Here is a 20,698-nt window from a genome sequence, read left to right as displayed (position 1 = left end):
ACTTTCATGTTAGTAACATCTGTAGCAAGTCTGTGAATAAGACGTGTCCACCTCCCCCAACAAGGTAGAAACTGTTGTCCAAATGCTACGTGGATAGCACTGCAGACTGTTAACAGTAAGGGTAACTGGTTAAGAGATACATGCAAACTTTCTGTACCATCTCTGCAACTTTTCCATCAAGGTAAAGCTAACCTAAAGTTAAAAGATTATATAAATGAAACAGATGTACGGAGGTGTATGTGTCTGGAGCTTCACTGAAACTAACTGGTAAGAAAATTCAGCTGACCAGTGTTAACTGATTTCAACATAGTTGGCACTTAGCACAAGTCACTTCTTTAAAATGCTACAAAGGATTAAAATGATCTTATACATTTCCTCCATTCCCAACAATTTATTCATGCAAAACTATAGCTAAAAACCTACAGGAAGACAGCATCTCAGGAGGAAGGATCCAGGAAGAGAGCAAGAGGGGGTCACACCACAGGCTCCAGCAGACTATGGGGGCTCCTTGCCAGGAGCCACAATCACCGGGGGTGGACACGTGCCTCCCACTTGACTTGATGGTTTTTGTTCCTTATAGTAACCCCCCCACCCCCATCCACCTACAGAATAAGAAAGAGTGCCTGAGGTAAAGGCTGGGACATTAGACCCTAGGAAGACTTTACTTAGGATTAATCATCTACTAAGAATTCAGAGCCCCTGGTCTATCTTACCTCATAAACCACTGACTTGAGGACTAGCAACAATTTGCCACTTGTAATCTGCCTTTCCTGGTCAGAGAGAGCATTCTGAAAACTTGAAATCACCCCCAAACACCACTTGTTTACCACCTCCAAAAGCCATGTGTCTACCTTGGCAGAAAACCCAAGAGAGTCCCTCAAATGAACATTTCAAATTTAAAAGGTAACATTCCCTTGCACATGCCAGAAAGGCTGGAACACAGACTCTAGGTCCTGATTGGCTCCTGGAAAGATTCTTTTGAAACCAGTTATCCTCTGCTCAGCACTCTTGACTCTGTTTTATTTTGATTTTGCAGTCTCATTTGAATGATTTTATTTTAAATATATGATATTTCAAACATAGTTAGAAGAACAAAATAAAATCTATAGTCATTAACCATGATACAGATTTAAGTAATATAATTTTCCAAATCACAAATACAATTTAAAACTTGATCTTCATTATTCTTTCATCTCTTCATCCTCAGAAATAACCACTACCCTAAAATATATGCATACATTTAAAAAAATATATTTATTTACTTAAGTAATCTCTTCTCCCAACATGGGGCTCAAACTCATGACCCTGAGATTAAGAGTCACACCCTTTTCTGACTGAGCTGCCCAGGCGCCCCACACATGCATTTTTATACTTTTATTACATATATTAGTATTCATACAGTATTGTTTAATATGTTTTAATTCTTATAAAACTGGAATCATGTATTATCATTTTATAACTTGTTTTCCTTCTTCCACTAGGCAGTATGTTTTGGGGTTTATTCATGGGAACAGATACAAATCTGGTACAGTCATTTTAGCTTTGTATACTGTTCTTCTGTCTGCATGAACACGTCTTATTTATCTATAGGCTTCTGTGAATGTAGTATTCCCAGTTGTTCTTATTAGAGATATTGGTCTGATAAACACCTTTGAATAGGCCCTTTTGCACATCTCTGTGAGTTTCTTTGGGATATTTTCTAGAACTAAAATTATTCCTTTTGATTATCAATATGTGTTGATTTGCTCTGAATTATAGTTTTTACTCCCATCAGCATGGTAAAAGAATTCAAAATTTTCCCTAATCCTCTCTGATATTTGGTGCTACCAATATATTGGATGTGAAATTGATACCATTGTTGTTTTACTGAATTTCTCCAGCTGCTAAAAGACTCAGCTACTCTCCTAGAAGAAAACATGGACAGTAAGCTCTTTGACATAGGTCTTAGCAATATTTTTTTTGACCAGTCTCCTCAGGCAAAGGCAACAAAAACTAAAACAAATGGGACTACATCAAACTAAAAAGCTGTTGCACAGCTAATGAAATCATCAACAAGACAAAAAGGCAACCACTGAATGGGAGAAGATATTTGCAAGTCATATACCTGATAACAGATTAACAGCCAAAATATACATGGAACTTATACCATTTATTATTTAAAAAAAAAAAAAACCTGATTAAAAAATGGGCAGAGGACTTGAATGCATATTTTTTTTTTCCCAAAGAAGACATACAGATGGCCAACAGGAAAATGAAAGAAATTCACCATCACTACTCATCGGGGAAATGCAAATCAAAATCAAAATCACCATATTAGGGGCGCCTGGGTGGCTCAGTAGATTAAAGCCTCTGCCTTCAGCTCAGGTCATGATCCCAGGATCCTGGGATTAGGCCTGGCATCGGCATCATTGGCATCAGGCTCTCTGCCCGGCAGGGAGCCTGCTTCTTCCTCTCTCTGCCTGCCTCTGCCTACTTGTGATCTCTGTCTGTCAAATAAATAAATAAAATCTTTAAAAAAAAAATCACCATACTACTCGGCCATCAAAAAAACCGAAATCTTTGCAATGATGTGGATGGAACTAGAGATGGTATTGTGCTAAGTGGAATAAGTCGATCAGAGAAAGACAATTATCATAGGATTTCACTCATATGTGGAATTTAAGAAGCAAAACAGAGGATTATAGGGGAAGGGAGGGAAACATAAAAAAAGATGAAATCAGAGAGGGAGATACACCATAAGAGACTCTAGGAAACAAACAGGGTTGCTGGAGGGGAAGTGGGTGGCAGGAAGAGGTAATTGGGTGAGGGGCATTAAGAAGCGCACGTGATATGAATCACTGAACTCTAACTCTGGAACTAAGAATACACTATATGTTAATTAATTTAATTTAAATAAAAGTTAATTTTTTAAAAAACCACCATGAGAGGGGTGCCTGGGTGGCTCAGAGGGTTGAGTCTCTGCCTTGGGCTCAGGTCATGGTCTCAGGGCCCTGGGATTGACCCCGCATCAGGCTCTCTGCTCAGCAGGGAGCCTGCTTTCCCCCCCTTTCTCTGCCTGCCTCTCTGCCTACTTGTAATCTCTGCCTGTCAAATAAATAAATAAAATCTTTAAAAGGAAAAAAAACACCATGAGATATCACCTTACACCTGGCAGACCGGCTATTACTAAAAAGGCAAAAAATAACAAGTGTCGGTGAGAATGTGGAGAAAAGGGAACGCTCATACACTACTGACAGGAATGTAAACTGGCTTAGCCCCTACGGAAAACATTATGAGTGTTCCTCAAAAAAATAAAAGTAAAAATACTATACAACCCAACAATTCCACTTTCGCGTATTTATCCAAAGAAAACAAAGGCACCAATTTGATGATACAGTCTCCCTACGCTCATTACAGTGTTATTTACAACAGCCAAGATATGGTAGCCACCCGGAAGTGTCCCTCAGTAGATAAACGGATAAAGAAAGTGTAGCGTATATATACAATGGAATATTGCTCAGTCGTAAGAAAGAATAAAATCTTGCCATTTTTGACAACATGGGTGGACCTTGAGGGTATTACGCTAAGTGAAACAAGTCAGACAGATAAAGCAAATACTGTATCACTTCACTCATACATGGAATCTAAAAGAACAAAACAGAGGGGTACCTTTGTGGCTCTGTTTATAGAGCATGCGACTTTCAATTTGGGGTTGAGTGTTAAGCCCCACGCTGGGCACAGAACTTACTTAATTTTGAAAGGGGGGGGGGGCAAAAATTTTAAAAACCAAGGGAATCTGTGTGGCTCAGTCAGTTAAGTGTCTGCCTTTGGCTCAGGTTGTGATCTTGGGGTACTGGGTTGAGGCCAGTAATAGGCTCCCTGCTCAGCAGGGAGTCTGCTTCTCCCTTTTCCTCTGCTTCCCTCCTCCCCCCATTCATGCTCTCTCTCTCTCTCTCTCTCTCACTATGTCTCTCTCAAGTGGACAGATAAAATCTTTAAAAACAAAACAACAAAGAGACTCATAGATACTGCTTGTTACCAGAGTCAGGAGGGCTTGGGGGGTTGGGTGAAAGAGATAAAGGGGATTAAGAGGTACTAATTTCCAGTTATAAAATAAGTAAGTCATGGGGATGTAATGTACAGTATATAGAACATAGTCAGTAATATTGTAACAACTTTGTATGGTGAGAGATGATAACCAGACTTATCCTGGGAATCATTTCATAATGTATAAAAATATCAAATCACAATAATGTACACATAAAACTAAAAGGATATTGTATGCCAATTATACTTGAAGAAAAAAAAAAGACTGAGCTACTCTCATGTTCATTGGCCATATGGCCTTTTATGAATTACTTTTGCATATCTGCTATCTATTTTTTACTGGGATGATTTGTAATTTTGGTGTTTATTTTTATATTCTGGATACTAATCTCCTAATAGTTTTGTTCACTGCAATTATTATCTTCCAGTAGATTGCCTTTAAACTTTATATGTGATTTCTTTGTTGAACAAGAGTTTAATGTTTTTGTGTTTTTTTTAAATATATTTTTTTTAAAGATTAATTTACTTATTTGACACAGAGAGAAAGCCCATGAGAGAGGGAAAACAAGCAGGGGGAGTGGGAGAGGGAGAAGCAGGCTTCCCATTGAGCAGGGAGCCTTATGTGGGGCTTGATTCCAGTACCCTGGGATCAAGACCTGAGCCGAAGGCAGACACTTAACAGATTGAGTCACACAAGTGCCTGAGTTTAATGTTTTAATGCAGTCACCTGCATCAGTCATTTCCTATTTTGGATTCTGTTTTCAGAGTTTGCTTAAGAATGTCTTCTACTCTGAGAACATAAAAATATTCTTTATATTTTCTTGCAAAGGCTTTAACATTTTTTTTTCACATTTAAGTTCTGTAATGTGTTCCTGGGTGAGTTTTTTGATAAATTCAGTCTTTGTCAGAAAAATTCAAGTATTTTGCCTCACTCCAGAATGATAGTTCAACTGGGTATCAAAGTGCAGGCTAATAACTGTCTTTCTCCCAGCTCTGTGCAGATGCTATTCCTGGCTTTCGGTATTGAAAAATTTATTGTCAACATAATTACTTTTAGTCTGGTTGCCTTTGAGATACTTCATTTTGGCTTTAGTGATTTATTGTTTAGCTTGTTCAAGGTTCTCTGTACTTTCCGAAACTCACGATTTATATTTCCCCCCAATTCTGGAAAATTCCCAGGCTTGCTTTTATTTTATTTTCTCTACTCTTTTCTCCTACAACTCCATTCAGGTTTGTGTTAGACCATCTCACTGTCAGTACATGTTCTAGGTCTCAAACTTTCTTTCCTATTTTCCATCTCTTTACAGCTCTGTGTTGGATTATGGGTAATTTTCTCAGTCATATATTTTAGATAACTAATTCTCTTCAGTTTAAGTTTGCTGCTTAACTTATCCAGAGCAATCTTCATTTCAATGACTAATTTTTTTTATTTACTGATGTTCCATATGGTTCTTTCTCAAATCTTACCGTTTTTCTCAAAGTATTTTACTTTCTTCTTATGATTTCAAATCCATCTTTTCTATCACTAATCATTTTAAACATATAGTATAATATATTCCAGACTGATTCATAATCTCACTTTCTTAATGCACTAATTCCTCTCATTTGTAGTAATGAGGTCCCTTCCCTGTAGACTGTTCCTTTGTATGCATCACTGCCTGATTGATTAACTCATTGGTACTAGCTCAATATCAGACTTCTCTTTCATTTCACTGTGGGAACTCTTTTGGCCTAATTTATAGAAGTGACCCCACTCTGTCACTCTTCTCTGCCTCCACTCTCTCTTTCATCCCTTCTAACTCCTCATGCTCTCTCCCACCACAAGAGGAAATTCTATTTTCTCTGTCAAAAATCGTCCCAACAGCCAGCCCTAAGCTCTGTTAACTCCAACCCACCCTTCAGGTCTCCATTCAAATGTTGTCTCCTTAGAGAAGCTCTGACTACAGCTGAGGTCAGACTCCTTTATTACAGACTGTCATGGAACTAGTCTTCTTTCACTTTGTTTCAGTAATCAGGCTCTCATTAGTTAATTAGTTGATTAATATATGCCTCCTCCTCTAGACTAGAAGCTCAGTGAGAATACAGACCATGCCTATTTTTTTTTTTTAAGATTTTATTTATTTATTTGACACAGAGAGAACACAAGTAGGCAGAGAGGCAGGCAGAGAGAGAGAGGAGGAAGCAGGCTCCCTGCTGAGCAGAGAGCCCGATGCGGGACTCGATCCCAGGACCCTGAGATCATGACCTGAGCCGAAGGCAGCGGCTTAACCACTGAGCCACCCAGGCGCCCGTGACCATGCCTATTTTTGCTTACCCTTGAACCCTCATTGTCTGCTCAATAAATTTTTACTGAATGGATGTGTAGAAGAAATCATAATGGGCAAAAAATAAGAGCATTTTATTTAGTTTTTGTTTGTTAAGATGAATCATCTGTGGGTTTTAAGGCAGAGTAGAAAGAAACTGGGGATCTGCCAATCTAGCTCTTGTTGGCCAGACATCTGCTAGGAATGAGAGCAATAGGCTTTGGCTGGGTTTACTGAGAGTAGAGAAGGTTCAAAATAGACCCAAGAACTCAATAAAGGTTCACTGAGTCTGACAGTACATTAGCATATTAAGCCTCAATTAACAACCCACACAATGCATTCAAGAAAATGGTAAGGGTAAGCCACCAAGCATCAGGCTGGGTAGAGAACATGGGTTCTAGTCCCAGGGCTGCTGGAGTATAAGCTCGGCCAATTATCATCTCTGATTCAATTCCCTCACCTGAAACACAAGGGTTAGCCTAGAAAGTTTCTAAGGTCCCCCAGCCTATAAGATTTCAGGACTTGGGAACATGTTCTCCAATGTACACTGCTCACAGATGTCAACACCACATACACGATCTAAGTCACTTGTCCTGTAAAGGAATAAATCTTGCATTACGAAAAATACCTCCAGAGCAAGAAGCAAGATATGTATATTTGTATACAGGCCAAAACCAGCAAAGTAGTACACTTCCAAGACAGAGCTGGCATGTGGCCCAACTATGTGTTTCTATTAACAAAAATTTTTTTTACTGAATTATCAGAATAACACCAAAAATAGACATTATTTACCCCAGGACTGAAAGTTCTTTACCTTGGAAGTGGTTTTCCCTGACTCTACTGTGTTTCTGGTCGCTCACCCTCAGCAGGACACCTGACATGTTTTCCCTGTATCTGCGACTAGCTACTTTTCAGAATTTCTCTACGAAGGCCTTCTTAAACACTGAAATGATAAATGCTCAGGAATTTTTGAAAAGAAAAAAAAACTCAGATATACTAACAATTACACCTAATGACAAGGAATTAAAAGAAGTAATTATAGGCAAAAGGTTGTTTTAGGAGCAATTACATCACGTAGGTTGACACTGGGGAACGAGGGGGCAAGAAAGAAGCTTTAATACCAGTTAATTTGTAATGCTGCTTTATGAGTTTTTAGAATAATAACAAACTACGAATGTATTACTTTCGTTTTTCTTCCTCTTTATCATTTCCCTTTATGGACACCTCAGATCTGAAGGGATTAGTCAGTCTTCAATTTTTCCATATCCTAATCTGTTACTTTGTTTTGCCTACACAGGAAGAGAAGATAGAAGGCAGTTCTGCCTCCTCATATTTAAAAACTCTTAGAAAGTCACTTCTATAAGAATATCCAGAGATATTGGATCATAAGCACCCATATCCTTCCGTTTACATGCTGCAATTTCTTTTTGCCTCCAGGTTTCCCTTAATATTGAGTTATTAAAGAAAAAGTCAACCAAAGGTCCAGATCTAAGTTATCGCCTAAATTTCATCTAAAATGAAATTCCTGGAGGGGCACCTGGGTGGCTCCATCTGTTAAGAGGCTGCCTTCGGCTCAGGTTATGATCCCAGGGTCCTGGGATCAAGTCACATCAGGATCCTTGCTCAGTGGGGAGCCTGCTTCTCTGCCTCCTCCGCCTGCCACTCTGCCTGCTTATGCTCTCTCTCTCAATCTCGGAAAATTAAATAAATAAATTTTTTTTAAAAAATGAAATTCTTGGCAACAGATTGAAATACATACATACTATAATCGCAATTTTTGACAAATGCAATCACACCTTCAACAAAACTCTAAGATCGAATGGAATTTACTAAAGAAAAAAGTAGAATAAAATAAAACTTCCTAAAAATTCTTCTGGAGGCAATTTTAAAGGATCTGACAAAAGCCCCTGTAGATCCTAAAAAGGCATGTGAAATGAGCATTAATTAGATATTTCGTCACTGTTAGATTTTTTTTAATATTTCAAAAGGTTTTATTTATTTACTTGAGAGAGAGTGTGTGAGCCAAGCAGGGGACAGGGGCAAAGGGAGAGGGAGATGACTCACCGCTGAGCAGGGAGCCCGATGCATGACTTGATCCCAGGACCCTGGGATCATGACCTGAGCTGAAGGCAGCCGCTTAACCTACAGAGCCACCCAGGAGTCCATAATTAGTGTTACATTTTAAAACCATGATAACTGATGGCATATTTGAGCAGAATGATTAGCACAAAAGAGGCCTTGAAAAGTATTTTTAATCAATTAAATGCTTATTTTCACTATCATAATAGCTTCTGATTAATCAGACTTACAGTTCAGTAAATGGTGCTTTTATGTTATTCAGAGACTCCTGCTTAAGTCTTTACACTCGAGTCTTACACATGTTTATGCATGTTTTGATCGCCTTTACTAGCTGCTCAACATTAAAACTATTCTTGGTCCTTCATAGTTTATTATATAGAATAAAGTATATCAAGCCAGTACTTAGAGTAGATGAAATAAAAGCACAAGCAGGGCGCCTGGGTGGCTCAGTGGTTGAGCCGCTGCCTTCGGCTCAGGTCATGATCTCAGGGTCCTGGGATCGAGTCCCGCATCGGGCTCTCTGCTCAGCGGGGAGCCTGCTTCCTCCTCTCTCTCTCTCTCTGCCTGCCTCTCTGCCTACTTGTGATTTCTCTCTGTCAAATAAATAAATAAAATCTTTAAAAAAAAAAATAAAAAAAAAAAAAGCACAAGCAGAGAAAAACAAAAAAAAAGATTCATGTCACAAAAGAATAAAAAGTCACAATAAAATATTTCTAGAGAATTAAAACCACAAACCTCTACCACAAACCACTCCTCTACCCTAAACCTACTTGAAGACTGAAGTACCTCTATCACTTTTTTAGGTTTAAAAGTAGCTTATCAGGGTGCCTGGGTGGTTCCGTGGATTAAGCCTCTGCCTTTGGCTCAGGTCATGATCTCAGGGTCCTGGGATCGAGCCCTGTGTCCGCTCTCTACTTAAGGCGGAAGTCTGCTTCCCCCCGCCTCTCTCTCTCTGCCTGCCTCTTCTTGATCTGTCAAATAAATAAAATCTTAAAAATAAATAAATAAATAAAAGTAGCTTATTTTCTCCTTCACAAACATGAGTCTTCTGACCATGACACAAGGCATCACAAATCAAATAAAAATTTATATTACAATATATTTGTCTTACATGATTCAATGGAAAAATATTTTAATGAAGTATCATAAATTATAAATAACTCATCATTCAAGATCAAGTAAATGCTTAATAAATTATAAAAACTCTTATTATTGGATTATAAGTTTTATTTAGTTTTCAATATACTCTACTGTATTTTGGGGGCTCACAGCCAAAATGGGTCTGAGAAGCTAATTTTAAAAGTTATTAAGCAACTCCCTATAGCAACATCATGTATTAGGATAGAAAGCACTCAGGTTTGTTTTGTTTTTTTTTCTTTCTCACTTAACTACTGCTGTTTAATACTGTTAAGAAAGTTTCTTTTATATATACTCCTCAGGAGTCGCAGGTATGGGCCCTCCATTCCTTAAGACATTTTCCTTAGCGATATCTAACACTGCTTGTGGGATTTAGTAAGTCTTTTCTCATGGCCAGACAGATGCTCCATTGGCATTTACGGTTTTACATATTTCTAGAGAACACTATCTGGTTCCTATAATCTTCCATGCATTTCTGTTTTGTTTTGTTTTCTAAGATTTTACTTGTTTATTTGAGAAAGAGAAAAAGAGAGAGAAAGCATGAGTGGGGCGGGGGTGGGGGGAGGGAGAAGCAGACTCCCTGCTGAGCAGGAAGCCCAACCTGGGGATCAATCCCAGGACCCAGAGGTCAGGACCGGAGCCGAAGTTAGATGCTTAACTGACTGAGCCACCCAGGCACCCTCATGGACTTCTGTTTTAAGAAGACAACAGAAATGCACATTCTTTTCATTGCTTTTGATCACATAGTCCATAAAAAGCTGATGAGAACTTACACCTGAATGGTCTAGCCTTTGCCAATGTCCCACTGGACCTTGGACTGTGAGAGGCTGCCTAACAGAAAGACCCTTTCAAATATGGTTTACTGGATGGTTCTCTGTGCCTTTTTCATTTCAATCTCTACCCTGTGAGAAAGAACTTTAAGAGCCATAGGAGAATGAAAACAAAACAACATTCTTCTTTCTTCTCCCTAGGGAAAATCAGGAGCCTGAATGTTGGTATTCTCATACCAAGGGATCTGACAACATTTAAAGATGCATTTGCAGTATAGGGTTAACATGAGAAAAAAAAGAAGGAAACTGTCCTTTGAAGTAGTCTCTGATTTCATTATAAAATCCACAAAAAAAAAAAAAAAAAAAAAAAGAAAGAAAAAAAAGAAATAAGGCTCTTGGGATTTTTTTCCCTCGGAAAATGGATAGAACACACTTTCTTTTCTTTTGCCTTTTCTAATTTGCCTTTGTGCTCTTGACCCAAGAAACTGTATCTGATTACATATCAGAGAGAATAATCAACCTAAATTGATGACTGACATTTTAACAGACTAAACAGTAATATTTCACCACTGAAATCTTGGATAGTTTTCTAAGGGCTCTTCTTACGAGTGGGCATCATAAATAGCCAGCACACTGAGGGTTTAATTATGAAATCAGAAGGCTTGATTTACCATCCTCTTTTCAAAGCCCAACACCTCTTCATTCTCAGACGCGATGTCTTAGAGACGCAATCATTAGCACTTACCTTGTTTATCTTGCAGTCTTCCTCAAACTTTTCCAGTGCATTGGAGTCCTGAGTGGACTCATGCACTTCAGAAGTGACCTCCTTCTCTCTGCCTGGTGGAGTAAACTTTTCTCTCTGTTCTGATGAGCGTTTTGAGTTGAGAATGCTATTGAGACAATTTTCTGTCTCCTGCTTGGCAGATTCAAGTCTGTTTTCCAAGTCCTTCTGTTTACACGTAAGTGATTTTATATCATCTTTAATAATCTTCTGTCCCACTGAAGATGTATTTTGCTTGATGGAGTTTGCTAAAGCTAAAATCTGCTTTAGTGTGCCATCTTGCAAACGGAGTCTATTCTCTAGTTCCTGTAAGTGGAGAAAAGATTGTCACGAAAAGTACCTCTGTTCAATGGTCACGAGAGTTAATTGACTTTTATAAATCACAGAGTATTCTGCTCCACTAGCAGAAAGTGTAAAAAATTTACCAATTCATATCACAAAGAAGAAACTTTGGGCAAAATGTAAACCAGTGTGCCATCCCAGATCTAAATCTCCAACAGATTTTATAAGATACTAGAAGTTAATCAGAAGTAACAAAGAAAATTATCCCAACACAGTTCCTGGAACGTAGGAGGCATCAACACGTATTTGTTAAGTAATATTTTGTTCAGGAGACAGACTTTTTACACAATCAAAATACTAAATAATAAGTGCCTACTCTGTGCAAAGCACTGAAAATAGAAGAATCATTTAGAATGTACCCACACGAATCTAGTACTAATATTTACAATTCAGAGTAAAGCTTAAATCAATGACTTAATGCAGTATCTGGAACATAGCAGGAACTCGATCAATACTGACTCAACGCATGAACAAACCAGGCTGATTTGAGACCTTAAGACTCAAAAGGAAATGTGAGGTATTATAATAGTTACTGATGTTACTGCTGAAATAGAATAAGCCTTAAAGTTACTAGGTGAATTATATAGTATTTATCAGTCACTATCCTAATAGACTACACAGTATTTTTGTATTTGTTCATTTAACTAGCAACAAATGTTATGATAGTTTTGGGGTTTTTTTTAATTAAAAAAATTTTTCAAGCCATCTTGGGGCATCTGCATGGCTCCGTTGGTTCAGTGTCTGCCTTTAGCTCAGATCACAATCCCAGGGTCCTGGGATCCAGCCCCACACTGGGCTCCCTGCTCAGCAGGGTGTTCGCTTCTCCCCCTCCCCATGCTCACACTCACATTGTCTCAAATAAATAAATAAAAATCTTTAAAAAAAATCTTTTTAGAGTAATCTCTATACTCAGTGTGGGGCTCGAACTCACAACCCTACGATCAAGAGTCACATGCTCCACCAACTGAGCCAGCCAGGCAGCCCTATTATGACAGGTTTCAAAGTTACATAGATGAGCAAAACACAGTCAAGTCAGGTTCCTATAGTCTAGTGAGAGAGACACAGAAGTCAACAGACAATTCTAAAAGAACGTGAAAACTGTGCTAACAAGTCTGCACAAGTCATTGAAACAAATTCAGCTGGAAGAAGGGAGATCCAGACTGCATTTTAGAATGATCCGGGTGCAGCCATGGGGATGTTGCCATGGAGAGGGTGGCAAGTGCACGCAGAGAGCCTATTCGGAACTCAGTGCAGGGGTGTCTGAGGTGAGGGCTTGCTCTGAAGAGGCAATAATGGAGGGTCTAGGGGGAGAAACAAATTGTACAGATATTCCAGACATGATAGAGACAGCACTTAATGTCTGACTAAACTGAGGAGTCTGGGAGAGGATGGATAACCAGGTTTCTGACCTGAAGCCCGGAGAGATGGTAGAAATATTCAGAGTCCGAGAACACAGAAGAAAAAGCAGGCCTACTGGTAGGGAGATGGAGAAAGGGAAGTTGAGTTATTTTCTGGACATACTGAATGATATATAAGTGTACAACATCTAAGTAGAGGTGTGTCATGGGGTGAGAAGACCTGAGCAGTAGCCCCTACTCTGGGTGAACTTGTAAGTCCCTCACCTCTCCAGAACCCAGCTTATCACATATAAAACGAAGGGTCTGAACTTGATAGCCTCTGAGATTTCTTCTACCTATAACAGAGGCTCTATGTTAATTTTTCTGGAGAAGACTGAGCTGGGCTCACATCTAACACTTTTCTTAATTATCCATGGCCCCTAAACAGTACTGTGGACATGATGAGCCCTGAACATCTGTCAAATAATTGCTGTTAAAAAGGGAGGTAACAGGGCGCCTGGGTGGCTCAGTAGGTTAAAGCCTCTGCCTTCAGCTCAGGTCATGATCCCAGGGTTCTGGGTTCAAACCCTGCATCAGGCTCTCTGCTCAGCAGGGAACCTGCTTCCTCCTCTCTCTCTAACTGCTTCTATGCCTACTTGTGATCTCTATCTGTCAAATAAATAAATGAAATTTTGAAAAAAAAAGGGGGGCGGTGGGAGGTAGCCTGTCACAATGTCAGGCCACAGAGGAGAGGGCTTGCTTGATTTCCAGGCCCCTAAATGAAAGAGATGAGGGGGCTGCTTCTGTTGGAAGAGTATGGGAAGCTTGATCTCAGGGATACGAGTTTGAGTCCCATGTCGGGTGGAGAGATTACTTAAATAAATTTAAAAACTTAAAGAAAAGAAAAAAAAAAGAGATAGAGAACTCCCACATTCGGGCCAGCAGTGCTGCTTTTGAGACTCACGCCATGAAATCTCCAGTTAAGGAGCTGTCAAAGAAGTAGCTGAGAAAATGCTTTACTTTGTTTTCTTCTAGAAGACACCTCTCAGGTTTGCTGACATTGGCTAAGCAAAAAGTGAGAATCCAAGGAATGTGTTTTGAGGATGTGGGTAAAGGGTTGTCTGTGATCCTCACTGCAAAAGGCTAGGGGCTGTTGAAGTGAGGGAGAGGAGTTTGGATGCCTTACATCTGGAGAGAGCTCTAATTTAGACCGGGAGTATGGAAAGTAATAAGGTAAAAATGATACAATTCCCATCCACCCCTGATAAAGAATGCAAAACTGAAGCATTTCCCCCTTGGTCTTGTGGCATCAGATACATTCTTTGACTCTCCAGTATCTCCTGGAATCACTGTGCTGTCTTGGAAACAAAGATCTCCGAGAGGTACAGACTGGTCATGGTGGAATGGTCTCGGAGGGTCCAGAGTGCAGGGAAACGTTCAATGCAAATTATAAAGGGACTTGGTCACTAAAAAAGAGCATTCCCATTTTCTATGACTAGTCAGAACCTTAGTCATCTTCGTTACCTGAAGAGTAACTGGATTTCTTACCAAACACACAGATTTGTTCATTATAATTAATACCGATTCTGTTTTCATGCCCATCATGTCTGGACACTGATCAATACCTGCAGTTTCTGTAGTTTTTCCTCAACACCTATTTGATCCCCAGGCATATCAGAAAAACTGGCAAATTCCTTGGAGATATCATCCAATGTGGCATTCAGGTCTGTGATGCAAAGCTGGTATGAGTGGTGCTCTTGAACATGACCTTCCAATTTCTGCACAGAATCCTAAAAATAAAACCACCGACAATTCACCCATGATGTCTCTGAATTTTCTCACTCAGAAATATAATTAAATTGTTCAGAAACCCTTGTTTCATCTTGAAACAGGGCCATAAATTGTCCAGAAAATTTAAGTAAAGTTTTTAGTAGCTGAGATATTTCGATGTAAAATCTCCTCCGTCCCCCTGAAAATGGCTTATTGAAATCACATTTGTTTCCCCCATGCTTCTTTGCCTTCATTTCATTCCTGAGGACAATTTATTTCTCAAGAGGTTTACAAAACATAAATGCTTCAAATTATATCATCAAATCACAAACATCTATAATAAAGCAGCTCCCTTAATTATCCTTCTTAGTATAACCAAATATCCACAGCTGGAAATGAGGCTATCTGAGATCAGCCTAACCTCGGATTCCTTCCCTAAGTATTAAATTCCAACACTGTGTGTTAGGAACAAGTAATCCTAACTCAAAAGCAAACCCACCTTGAAGTTCTCTTCCTGGAATAAGAACATAAGGTGGCCACACCTGATCAGAACAGTAGTAATTATTAAACTCAACCCCTTCAGTCAAGTGGATCTCTCTTTATCTCTGTACATCTCCTGTGGTCTATAGAGCACGATTTCTCATCCACAGGATTCTTACATTGAATCTAACTTCCAAAATGCAAAATATAGATAATTCTCTTATGAGAATACACTCCCCCTCAGTGGCAAGCTGACATCTCTTATCTCTTTTACTGCAGACCATTCAAGAGAGGGAAACTGAGGAGGTTTATACAGAATCATGAATGTATAGCTGACCCTTGAACAGCATGGGTTTGAGCTACATGGATCCAATCATGCATAGATCTTATACAGTGCAGAACTGTAAATGCGTTTCCTCTTGTGATTTTTTTTTTTAAGATTTTATTTATTTATTTGACAGAGGGAGAGAGATCACAAGTAAGCAGAGAGGCAGGCAGAGAGAGAGGAGGAAGCAGGCTCCCTGCCGAGCAGAGAGCCTGATGTGGGGCTCGATCCCAGGACCCTGGGATCATGACCTGAGCTGAAGGCAGAGGCTTAACCCACTGAGCCACCCAGGCGCCCCTCCTCTTGTGATTTTAACATTTTCTTTCTTCTAGCTTACTGTACAATGTATAATACATATAACGTACAACATACATGTTAATCGACTGTGTTATCCATAAGGCTTCCTGGTCACTAGTAGGCTAATAGCAGTTAAGCTTTCAGAAAGTCAGAAGTTATACACAAATTTTAACTGTGGGGGGCTCAACAGCCCTGTCCCCTCAACTTTGTTCAAGGGTCAACTGTAAACCATTCCAGTGGATAGATCTGTCCAATGGACAAATGGATGGATTGGTGGATGCATGGATCACTTTGACAACATCTCTTTCAGAGAGATACATTAAAAGATCTTAGGGGTTCCTGGATGGCTCAGTCCATTAAGTGTCCGATTCTTGGTTTCAGCTCAGATCATGATCCCAGGGTCATGAGATAAAGCTCACACACTCTCCTATTCTCTCTCTCTCAAATAAATAAATCTTAAAAAAAAAAAAAATCTTAACCCTTTGACCCCTGAAAAGGAGAAGCTGGAGGAGAAAAAATAACATCATCATCAAACAATAGGCACTGGATTCTTCTAGCAAAACTGACAGATTGAGGAGTTAGTATTTGTATCTCAAAATGATCAATTAAATGTTAGAAGGTTCTGATTTACCAAAAGAACAAAAAATGGTTCCACATACAAAAATGACGTAAGTATGCATAATTATGACAATCATTTGAAATTTCATTTTGACCATTTCACCTGGAGCTGTTGCAAAAGACTTTCATGTAGATGCTTTATTTCCAGCCAAGGTTTTTCACTGAAGTTGGGATTTTTAGTGCACTCTAAGAGGTAACTTCCTTGAGATTTTAACTCTTTTAGCAAAGACGTCAAATCTTGTGCTTTCTGGAGGAATTTCTTATAAATTTTTAGCTGCGCTTTCTTCTCCTGCAAACCATGTTGCAGCGCAAAGCCCACTTCCTGCTTCTTTTTTAGTTCCGTGAGCATTAATCTCAGATCCTCCTTACTTTGTAAATACTTCTCTCCTTCTAGCAGAAGCTTTTCTTGATGGCTAAGTTGAACAAATATTTTAGAAATGACATGACTCTTAGCAAATTGGAATGCTTTCTGCATATTATGTATAACATACATTGTAATAAAAAGCATTGAAATAACACTAACATTAGTTATTCACGAAGACTCCTTTTGGCATTAATGACATTGTAAATAGCACTAAGTCTAGCTCAGAAATCAAGACAGAAATTATTTGTAGTATTATTTAAAAAAATATTTTGTTACATAATTTGACCTGAGAATAAACACTTAATAATTTAGATTCCAGACCATTACAGTTTTTACTATGCTTAAAATTATATTATCTTACATTTCTCCTTCTCATATAACTAAAATAAATAATTATCCAGTACATTTGCCAACTAACTAGTTTATACTTTCTATACTTTAAATTTAGTTTTGATCTGACTTCCTAGAAAAAAATATAAAATTCACATTTCCACTAAACAATAAATGTATCATTTAAGATGTGATATGAATTAAAAATTTTCACCAGAATTATGTCCACTGAATTCAGACATTTACCACGTTTATACATTTAAGAATCTCTTAGAATATATACTTAAAAGGATACAGTAATATCATGCAGACTACTGAGATTGTCTGGGGGAGGGGAGTTTTGGTAAGAAGCGGTGCTGAAGGTGGAATGATAGACAATGCTAATTTGTTACCAAGAACTCCATGGGTTGATGAACCAGCCAAACTAAACACTGCTACAGTTAAAACGGGGTATTTCCTATCTGATCCAGAGAACTTTCCGTCTTTATTTCTGCCTCTGACATTGTGGATGCCCCCGACACTACGGACTTTCTCCCCAATAGATATTATATCCAAATCCAGGAGGCAGACAAAACATACTTGTTATGGCTTCACAGTGTAATGAAAGCCATGAATAAGTGAAGGCATTGTCCTTTACCTTAGATATGTGTTGGCTAAATGGAGTGTGTTGTCCCACTGATTCTTGATATCAGTAAGGGTCTTTGGAGCCAATGGAGATTTGCTGCTCTCAGCCTGACTCATGATGGTCTGTATTTTAGCGTCCCCTTCAGGCTTTAGTAAAATGATTTCCTGAATTAAATAAAACAGAACTTTGAAACTCATTTGTATTACTTAGGGAAAGTACATATGATATCTTTTGATTTATATACATTATACTTAGAGTAACTGCAGAGTAGATTTCAAAATTATCTTCTCATTTTTATAGGACAATGCTATCTCCTTCACATGATACAGAACTGATTCTCAATAAATATTTTTCAGGTTGATCTCACTGCATTCCTTCTCTCATCTTTATTTTCAACTGCCTTCAAATAAGCAGAGGCCCGAAAGACTCTGGCAAATCCTTCCTATTCACTCCATTATTTATTGAGAGAGAGTTAAGGTAACAACCGAACACAACATTTTTATACACTTAAGATGAGACTTAGGGCTTCCCACAGGAAAATGCAGTGCCCCTTGTCAACTCTTGTCCCCGGGCTACAACATAATTAATTCCCACTCCCTGCTCCTCTCTTTCCCTCCTTTGCTCTAAACAATCAAGTTTCTCCCTAATTGGAAACGCAACTCCAGATTCACATCCCCTGGAAAGCCTTTCACATATAACCCCAATTACTTCAGTGAGCTTCACCAACCCTTAGAGCTCATGATGCATAACCATTGCTTCCTGTAATATGCTCTGATTAATGTTAATTTCAATCCTTCCGGGTTCCTTTTACGCACATGTGCTTCTATCCCCTGCATGTTTAACTAACGACAATAGACTAACGTCTATTGAATCTCCCCTCGGGTAAAAAGTAAGCCGGGTGGAGCTTGAGATTTCCTTGCCCTCTGCAACCCCCACCCCCTCAGCACCTAATAACCTTTATGAACCACACAACACACTCAATATCTAATCATCTTTATGAACCATACCTATTCACTGTGAAGAAGAGTTCTTCTCTAGCCCTGCCCTGGACATTGCTGATGCCTCTCTGTACTGACATACATATATTTCTTTACATCTGAGCCAACTCCCACTGCCACCCTCTGTAGGCACTGCCCTTACAAAGAGAGGCTATACCGTCTCTCCTCTGTCTGCTTTAAGATAACTTTAGATCCAACACAGCCCTTCTGCCTTTTAAGCACAGTCATCTGAATGCCTTCAGCCAATCCACAGTGATCCTATTTTCCATTAAGAAACAAATCTTTGTAGTTTTCCTCTAAATCTTTTAAAAATTAGAGTTCACTCTGACCTCTGAAATTCAGTTCCCACAGATATACCTTTATTTTTTGGATTCTTTCCTCAAGTGGCATTTTGCCTTCCGATGAATTCAAAGCCATAAGGGACTCTTTAATCCCTGCTATCCAGCGAATAACATCATGTGCGAGATCATTAAAGCTCTGGTCCTCTGTAGGAGGTAACTTATCCTCTTCATCAATTTCACATAATTGTCTCAAAAATGCCTGGTACCTATCAATCAAATGTGCTGATTCCATTACTATTTCTTCCTCTTCGGTAAGCCCACATTCCTTCAAAGAGCTGGTCATCTGGGCCAGAGACTCAAACTGTTCCCTGTAAATTCACATCATGTGAATTAACATGACTGTTAATAATTAACAATTATTTTAATTGTTAATTATCAATTTTAACTGTTTAATTTTAATTGTTAATTAACAATTGTAAATTCTTAAGTTAATTGTTAATAATTAACAATTAAAAAACAAATTAACATTAATCGCAATAACATTACACACATGTAAATAAACATCACAGAAAGTTTACAGCAGCTACAGCACCATGTAAGAAACCACGCTGGCAGAAAATACACTCGTACGAGATCAGCTCTACCTCTTTCTAGCTACAGCTTCGCAAAATAGCTCAGTTTTCTCTCCTGATTTTTCCATTTCTTCCCATTTCTCTTCTTGACTAGTCAACCACTTGCTCAGATTGCTGTGGTCATCCTGGAGTCTAAAAGAACATTAACATACGTTAAAATAGAACGGAAGCAAAAAGTGTGTCTATGAAGAGAAGGTAGGCATGAATTTCAGAAGCTAACCAGGTTTTTAACCACTTTTTTTTGGTTATTCTTTAGAGAAAAATTAATTTGTAACATTAAAATCCGAACAATAATAGCCTGTATTATAGTGGGATTCTATAAAAGCAACAAGCTATACAAATGTATCAGAAGGAGCAAGAAACAAACAGAAAACAGTTCTGGACTCTCCCCTGAACTATTACCATATTAGATAATTTGACGAATTCTCTTAACTTCGGTCTTCTAGAGACAAACTTTGATTTGAAAATATGTATTTTATTTGTGAAATTTGTGTGACTGTATATCCCAGTGTCAGCTGTACTGAGGCACAGAACAGATAAAGGTACCATTAGAAAACATGTTATTTAGATCTTGCCTTTATTTCCTACCTCAGCAGCTGCTGCAAGTAGTCATTAAGCTCCTTTGCCCGGGCCTGGCAAACGGACTCCATTTTTTCTAATTCGATTTCTTGATTTATAATCCAACTGTTAAGCTCCTTAACATGGGCTTTGGGCAGGTGCTTCTTAACATGATTCAGTACAGTGCCCACCTGCTGTATTTTACTGCCTCTTCCTTCAAGAGTCAAGAAATCCTTAAGAAAGACAGAAAGTCAATGATGTTCTACTGGCAAAGTCAAAGTATCGTCTCTATAACCCCCACAATGCTTTTCCAGAGACGGGCCACCTTTTTAAACACCCAGTACAAGAGAAGAGCTATGCAGACAAGGCTAACTTCAAACGCGAATGACCAATTTGTTAGGTGTAGAATGTGTGTTTACATCTGACTCACTGGAAATGGATCAAGAAAAATAATGCAGGGTCACCAAGAATGTCAGTAGGAATAAGACTGGGAAAGCTTCGTTTTTCTTTGCCCAGCTTCTAAATACTTGCTCCCTTATGGAAATCAACATGTAAACCTAAACAGCGAATTCACATTTAACTTTGCCCGAATCCACATTTTATTTCAGTGTTTGTGGGTCAAGGTTTGAGCATCCATTGCTAAGA

At 38.7% G+C, this 20,698-nt stretch overlaps 1 protein-coding gene across 12 annotated transcripts in view; it reads right to left on the bottom strand.

The window, feature by feature from the left end:
* SYNE2 (spectrin repeat containing nuclear envelope protein 2) overlaps window positions 1-20,698 on the bottom strand; it is a 331,267-nt gene that overhangs the window by 152,951 nt on the left and 157,618 nt on the right. For all 12 annotated transcript variants that reach the window (XM_059373366.1, XM_059373365.1, XM_059373360.1 and 9 more), the window contains exons 39-45: window positions 20,084-20,286; window positions 19,508-19,627; window positions 18,940-19,231; window positions 17,597-17,748; window positions 16,369-16,678; window positions 14,401-14,565; window positions 11,061-11,402 (exon numbers count right to left, since the gene is read on the bottom strand). In XM_059373366.1, coding sequence (XP_059229349.1) covers window positions 11,061-11,402; window positions 14,401-14,565; window positions 16,369-16,678; window positions 17,597-17,748; window positions 18,940-19,231; window positions 19,508-19,627; window positions 20,084-20,286 — 1,584 coding nt within the window. The remainder of the gene's footprint in view (window positions 1-11,060; window positions 11,403-14,400; window positions 14,566-16,368; window positions 16,679-17,596; window positions 17,749-18,939; window positions 19,232-19,507; window positions 19,628-20,083; window positions 20,287-20,698) is intronic.

The sequence above is a fragment of the Mustela nigripes genome, chromosome 13 (genome assembly GCF_022355385.1).
Source record: "Mustela nigripes isolate SB6536 chromosome 13, MUSNIG.SB6536, whole genome shotgun sequence".
In the NCBI taxonomy this organism is placed as follows: Eukaryota; Metazoa; Chordata; class Mammalia; order Carnivora; family Mustelidae; genus Mustela; species Mustela nigripes.
This window is presented reverse-complemented; position numbering and strand designations above follow the sequence as displayed.